This window comes from Diorhabda carinulata, chromosome 4 (assembly GCF_026250575.1).
Source record: "Diorhabda carinulata isolate Delta chromosome 4, icDioCari1.1, whole genome shotgun sequence".
Lineage (NCBI taxonomy): Eukaryota > Metazoa > Arthropoda > Insecta > Coleoptera > Chrysomelidae > Diorhabda > Diorhabda carinulata.
In genome coordinates, this window is record NC_079463.1 from 18,649,584 (window position 1) to 18,657,099 (window position 7,516).

Consider the following 7,516-nt stretch of genomic DNA (forward strand, 5'->3'; position numbering starts at 1 on the left):
AATATTTGATCTTGGGTGAGGCTGCATTATATATATTTTTAGAGGAAAAGCTTCATCTCACAAAATTACATATGGAGCCAAGATGTTTGTTCCTGGAAGTGGAGAGCTTCCAGATATATTCAGTGTTCCATTTTCCAATCCTATTCCAAGAGCTGAATTGGCCAAAATACCTCCATTGCTATTTTTCCCATAAGACCCAAAATCCACGGCAATAAAGTTGTAATTAGGGTCTATCAATGCTTACAGTACTATAGAGAATGTTTTCTTATAATTAAAATATAAAGAATCGCTATGGGATGGAGCTTATATTAAGACATATTTTCCGTCGATAGCTCCTAAGCAATTAGGAAAGTCATTAAAATTTTATTTATTGTTGTATATACTTCGATAACAATATTTTGTACTGTCGAATGTCCAAGACGGTAGCTAAAACAATTGTTTTATAAGAGTCACCTGTAGCCAAAAATCTGGAAAGAAAAAAAAAATAATAATAATTGTTGTATAGTATAGTAAAATTCAGACATTTTCATCATGTAGATATTTCATATGTTTCATATGTTTCAAATTTTTTAATTAATTTAATATATTCCATTACAGGAGCAAAGATACGATGGGAATCTCTACGAGCCCAATACAAGAAGTATCTTGCAAAATTGAAAACAAAAAGTGGCCAAGCTGCCACAAAAATTTGTAAATTGCGATACTGTGATCAAATGCAATTTTCAATGATTATCTTACCGTTAATAGACCACGAATGACTTCTATTATGGATAAAGAAATTGACAAGGAAAATATTGGTTCCAAAAATAGTGAGGAGGTAATTGTACAGGCGACTTCATTAAGACAGAGCAATGATAATGAGGAAGCTGTATCAGTCCATGATAGTAGCCATTTAGTTCATCAATCATCAAGTAAACCTACCAGTAATTCATCCACAGCTCAAACACAGAAAATTCAATGTAATAATGTAAATTCCGATAGTGCAACATTAATCTTGATCAACTATCTTTTAGAAAATAAAAAATCAGAACTTCCAGTTTTTCACATAAATGGCTAGTACTGTAAAAAATTTCTCTCCTTTTGACCAGCATCTCACAAAAACTCAAGTATTCTCACTTATAAATAAAATAGAGGAAAAATATTCTTACCACCAGCATCTATTCGTCACAGCCAAATTACCTAGCCCATCATTAGATTCATCGTCTACAACTCATTATTTAGACGTAAGTCAATGAAGTCCTGAAAATAACTTGCAAGCACAATATTCATCGACAGTACGACAATATCAGAGGGTTGGAGAATCGTATCAAACAAAAAATAATTAAAAAAACGATAAGTGAAATCGATATTGAGAATTTACCTTTACAAATGTAACAGATTATTGTGTTGATAATATAACATATAACAATGAATAAATAATTAATAGTTCTTAAGTATTATTTATTTCACTCTAATTTTAATAAATGACACTTACATCAAACATGCAATAAGTTTTTCTCGTGGAGAAATCGCCTCTTGAAATTTTGAGATTTTTTACTGTGATTTCCTTCGAAATCCTTTCAAACATAGTCCAATGCATTCGAGAGTACTGTAAGAATTTTTCCTCATCATTAATTAAATGGGGATAGAGAGTGTAATATTCTTCTTTTTTTTTCGTTGCAATAAGCTTGGATGCACCCACATTCTTCTCATTCGTTTATATTTTCTTCTTGTCTTGATAATATTATCATCTTCATCAAGAGCTATAATCGCTAATTCTTCAATCGAAAAGTTTGATATTTTTTCTGCAAATATTACAATAATTTTCTAATATTTTTAATCATCTACGATTCAAATACATCAAACTCTGATTATTCAAGACTGAATCGTGAACTGAATCAGATTGTGTAATGTGAACATGATACGACTTTACCAGACCGAAATTGGACCAAGAACAATCTGTGAACAGCATTATAGTGATCGGCCCTTATTCAGCTGATACAGACTTTACCCGTACACTTCGAACGGCAACGATGACGACAAAATTAATTATTTTTGCACACGCTGGATTTTATTCAAAAATTTTATTTTACGCGGATATATTGAAAAATTCTTAGTCTACTATATAAACAAACAAAATTTCAATGTCAAAATACTTTATTATCAGCATATTCTCCTCTTAATTGGATACATTTATTACAACCAACCTGCAACGTCACTAGACCTTTAAAAAAAATGTTTCTTCCTGCTCAGCAAACCAGACCTCCACAGCTTTTATTACCTCCTCGTTGGAAGAATATTTACGACCTTTTATACTTTTTTCAGTTGAGGAAAGAGATGATAGTCGAACGGCCCAAATCTGGTGAATAAGGGGGGTGTTCTAGTAGTTCAAACCCTAAATCATGAATTTTTTGCATGACAACATGAGATTTGTGTGTAGGGGCGTTGTCCTGCAAAATCGACACAACTTTGGATAGCTTTCCGCGTCTTTTCTCTTTAAATTTTTCCCGTAGAGTGGTCAGTAATGTCGAATAGTGATCTTCAGTTATTGTTCTACCCTAACCAAAAAAATCAATCATGATTACTCCATGGCAATCCCAAAAAACTGAAGCAAGAACTTTTCCAGCAGATTTTTGGACACGGAACTTCTTAGGTCTTGGAGAACCATAATGTCGCCATACTACGATTGTTGCTTTATTTCTAGATCGTAGAAGTGTACCCAAGTCTCATCCATATGAACAATTCGGTTTAATAAGTATACAAATCGAGCACAGATCGAACGCGATGCTTCTACTCTTGCACGCTTTTGGTCAACATTCAAACATTTGGAGATCCATTTTACAGCAATTTTTCTCATGTCCAAATTGTCGTGAACTATATGAAATATTGCCGGTGATTTTTGATATTAAAAATTTTTAAATTCATAGAATTCAAAATCCACTTTGGTGTTTCCTTGCCACGTTCCCAATAAAAAAACTACTCATAATATAGCAATGGTATACGAAACCAACTTGGTCCTCAAGATATTTAAACTTCAATTCGTGTCATCCTATGACACAAAAAACATGTGATAATAAGTTTGGCTGATAGATCTATCAAACTATCAGATCCTGAATTTAGGTGCTTTGCTATTCAAAAAGCAAAAACTGCAAGAAAATGATTATCTGGAAAAAATGATAAATAACATATTCAAGAAAAGGATAAACAGATACTAAAATCAAGTTAGAAACAAAACAAAAACGAAATATCAAAACATAAAACATTTCTCCTTGCCATATGTACAAGGACTTTCCCAACAATTATCGAATTATTTCAATAAATATGATATTAATATAAGTCATAAAGGACATAATACATTATCCAAAAATTTCACTAAATTAAAATCTAAAATACCAAAAAACAAAAGAAGTAAAATTATATATCAAGTGCTTTGTTCTAATTGTGACGCCATCTACATAGGGCAAACATCTCAATATTTAGAAAATAGACTAAGAGGTCATCAATACGATAAAAAAATAGAACTGCATTAATAAATCATGAAATATCAAAAAAACATGAATTGAATTATAAAGATTCAAAACTTCTTGAAACGGAATTTTTAGATATGGTTCACATTCATAAGAACGAAAAAGCTTTAAATGATAAAAAAGATAGATAGAGATAGCTCTATTCTGTAAACTCTAATAAAACTACTAACTATTAATCGATTACTGCTATATATTTGAGATGTAGGGACCAAGGAAAAATTAATTTTTCTTATTATAATAAAGTTCTAAGTTGATTTTACCCTTATTTTGATATTCATAATGAAGGTGATCTATAGATCAATATAAATGAGCAAATTGTCAGTGTCAGCATCATATTTTGATAAAGACTTAAAGAAAAGTCGAAACGTCAAAACTTGTCTTTAATTGAGTCTGTAATTTTGAGAAATATCTGGAAACACCTTCTGAATAAGTTCATCTTTTGCTTGAGTTAACTGACAAAAACTTTGAGGAAAGTTAATGCAGCCAGTCAACATGTCTATAGGTAATTTGCCATTACCAATGTCAATGAGTTGTTTAGAGAATATGTTTCCAGATTGGTCATTTTGCAACTCGACACGCATATTCTTGCTTAAATGAAGTACTTTGACATGTTTCCACAAATTGGAGGACTTTAGACATGCATTGAGTTCATCAGCTGGCGTTGATCGTGGAATCACTGGCAATGTTTGACGAAAATCTCCTGCTAATAAAATCATTGCACCACCAAATCGGTTATTATTGCTCCGTAGATCTTTTAAGGTTCTGTCTGAAGCCTCCAAAGATTTTTTATGTGCCATCGTGCATTCATCCCAAACAATCAATTTACATTGCTGCAAAACCTTTGCCATTGCAAAGTTCTTCGAAACGTTACAGGTTGGAGTTTTATTGCTTTGCATATTTAATGGCAATTTTAGTGCTGAATGGGCTGTTCGACTACCTTCAAGCAAAGTTGCTGCGATTCCCGACGAAGCGAGTGCAAGTGCAATTTTATTTTGTGAGCGAATTGTTGCTAATATTAATGAAATCAAAAATGTTTTTCCTGTACCACCAGGTGCATCTAAAAAGTAAATCCCTCCAGTTTCATCATTTGTTACTTTCATAAGAGTTTCAAATACATACTTCTGTTGTTCATTTGTTCATTTAACAGTGGAAGATTTGTTTGAATTAATTCTTTCAAAGCGTTGAGATCATACAGTCTTTCTCGATGCAACTCGTGGTTAAAAGCGTCATGCATTGGACGATTGGGCGCGGTCAGGCCTAATTGAATTAATAGTTTGTTTGACATTATCAAGCACATGTCCTCAATTGAAATCAATGCTTCATTGTAAATTTCTTCACTGATTTGTATATTTGGATTTCCCATTCTATTCCGTATTTGATACAAAATATCATCACACATATAATCTTTGTACTTGATCCACAAATCAATTGGGTTTGATGGGAAGCATGTAGATATGATTATAGAAAACAATGTTCGTATTTGATGAGCGTGTGATGATATTACAGCATCATTGAGAGTTTGATCCCAATGAGCGTCATTTTCAAGTAATTGCAAACGTTGACAGGCTTCTCTGTAGGATCCACACAATTCACCATCAACAGTTCGTAACTGTTGGAATGATGTTGCGCCACGTACATTGACTAATAGCAGTCGTAAATAAAAACATTCATCATTGCTTGGATGTACTGAATAAATCCGGCCAATCGCATCGGTGGAATATACATCTGTATATCCTGGAACTGGTTTTCCTTGTTTCCGTCGTATAAATCTCCTTGAGGATTGATTCCAGGTATAATATTTTGGCATTTCAGAATATAGCAATGTTTGTGCGAAATCATCGTTTTGGCATGTCTCAAAAAAACTGGTTAATGTAGTAGATGGTGGCTGAGCAGCTCTTTGTACTGCGTTCTGTGTTGTAAAATACAATCTTTGTCCATTTTCTAAATGCACAGCTAAGTGAACAACAGAAGGGTGTCTCTCATGAATAGGAAAAGAAAATATTCGCCAAACTGCTTCATTACTACTGACATAGCGGCCCATTTGGTATAGGGTAACTTCATCATTGGAATTCTCTGCACCAATTCCAATCACAGCCATATCACTCCCTTTGGTTACATATTTGCAAATGTATTTAATTGATTTCACTGAATGGCAAGATTCAACGTTGATGTGTGCTTTGAATGTCTTTGATAAAATGGGTGAATATGGAACAATCCAACGATTATCTATTTCAATATCTTGTTGATTTAATTTGACAATTGTTGATTTTCCATTGTCTGCTGTCGACCTGCGACGATACAATGGATAACCGTCATTACCAGTAATTGTTTCCGATATTAATGTCCGTGGATATCGTTTTGAACATTTACCATCCATCATACACGGTGAATTTTGATTAAGAGTTCCACAGGGACCATGTATCATGTGTTTGATTTCAGCTGATATCACTGCATCAACTTCATTTGGCCTTATCTTTTCAACCAACCAAATCAAAATGTGTGCATGTGGCAATCCTCGTTTCTGCCACTCCACAGAATACATCCAGCAGCGTGTCTCACCAAACACATTATGTTTTACGATGAAATCCATTAATGATTTCAACTTTTGTCTAAAGACTCTGGCTGTAATATCATGACGATCAATGGGTGATTGCCCAGAGAATAACTCCTGCTTGATTTCTATCCATTGCGGATTGCATGTAAATGTGATGAACAAATCTGCTGTACCATAATGACGAACATACGACATGGCATCTTGAGCATATTCGTGCATATGCCGAGGGCTTCCGATGTATGTTGCTGGAAGAATAGTCATCCGACCGACATTCTGTGCATTTCCATCAGTATTAATCGCATCTCGAAGGTGAATATACTCTTCAGATCGGAGTTTGGTTTGATTCAACCTGATGAATGTTAATCTCTCCGTTTCAATTTTAACATACATGTCAACAACATATTTGTGATATAATCGCCGACATTTCAATATGTGATTATCTTCATTTTCCCGAATCATTAGGCGGTATGAATAATAGTTCATTGAACTGACTTTTTCGTTGGTTTCAGAACCTGTAAATAGATTTTGTTTTAATAACATTCAAATATAAAATTAAAATACATAATATAATGACTGAAATATTATCGCCATAGCTAAACTAATATTTTAGTTACCTGTAATGGGATTTATCATTTTTGTTGAGAAATCGTAGCCATCTTCACCTTGCCAAAATATAATGGGATATTGCAGTGCATCATATGAGCGGTGTGTTTCCTTTATACGTTGTAATTGATCATTCCGACGATGTAAAACAATATCACGGGATTCCAAGTTTTCTCCAACTACAACGATAGCAACTTCATCAATAGTTGGTGCATTAAAACGTCTTGTATGTTGACCTGCAGGTGTTTTATCAGCTCTGATTACAATTTTGTGATTATCGGATGGCATCAGATCCAGGGCAGTTTTAAACAATATTGATTGTGTTGATGAAATAAAGTTTGTAATTGTTCTATAATAGACCTCTTTACTAAATTGTTATGTGCACAACGCAGATCAATTTCTTGTGGTGAATTGTCCATAAAATAAATTTGCAGGAATTTGTTGTCGCTATCTGACACTGGTAACAGTGAACCTGCTCTGTGATATATTTGCCCTTGTATCTGTAAATAAGAAAAATATTATGGTGTGGTATAAATTAATGGATTGTCAGTGACCAAACTTAAATAATATTTGATCTTAAAAAGTATATATTTAGTTTTAACTAATATCTATCAAATATATAAAATATAATAAAAGTGTCACTGAAACTGAATCACCATATAATATGATGACTAAGTGATATATTTCGTAATGATTAAGAAATTGAAGATAAGTGACACATCTTAACTTTCGTGACAGAAAATTTTGTTCGCTAAAATAATTATGAGTAACTGCTATAATACATACCTTGAAAGTTGGCATAAAATTTTCCCGAACTACATTTGTTGCCCCAAATGAAGTCATTTGAAAGCAA

The 7,516-nt window shown here is 33.1% G+C and overlaps 1 protein-coding gene across 1 annotated transcript; it reads right to left on the reverse strand.

The window, feature by feature from the left end:
• Positions 1 to 449: 449 nt before the first annotated feature.
• LOC130892999 (uncharacterized) lies at positions 450 to 6,450 on the reverse strand. The gene is made up of 2 exons (XM_057798761.1): positions 5,230 to 6,450; positions 450 to 467 (listed from the first exon to the last, which is right to left on the reverse strand). Exons 1-2 carry the CDS (start codon positions 6,448 to 6,450, stop codon positions 450 to 452), a joined length of 1,239 nt encoding a protein of 412 aa, XP_057654744.1.
• Positions 6,451 to 7,516: the final 1,066 nt, after the last annotated feature.

What these genes read in the sequence shown, in the direction of transcription:
- LOC130892999 (XM_057798761.1), bottom strand. Translation starts at nt 6,450, where the DNA reads ATGTATGTTAAAATTGAAACGGAGAGATTAACATTCATCAGGTTGAAT.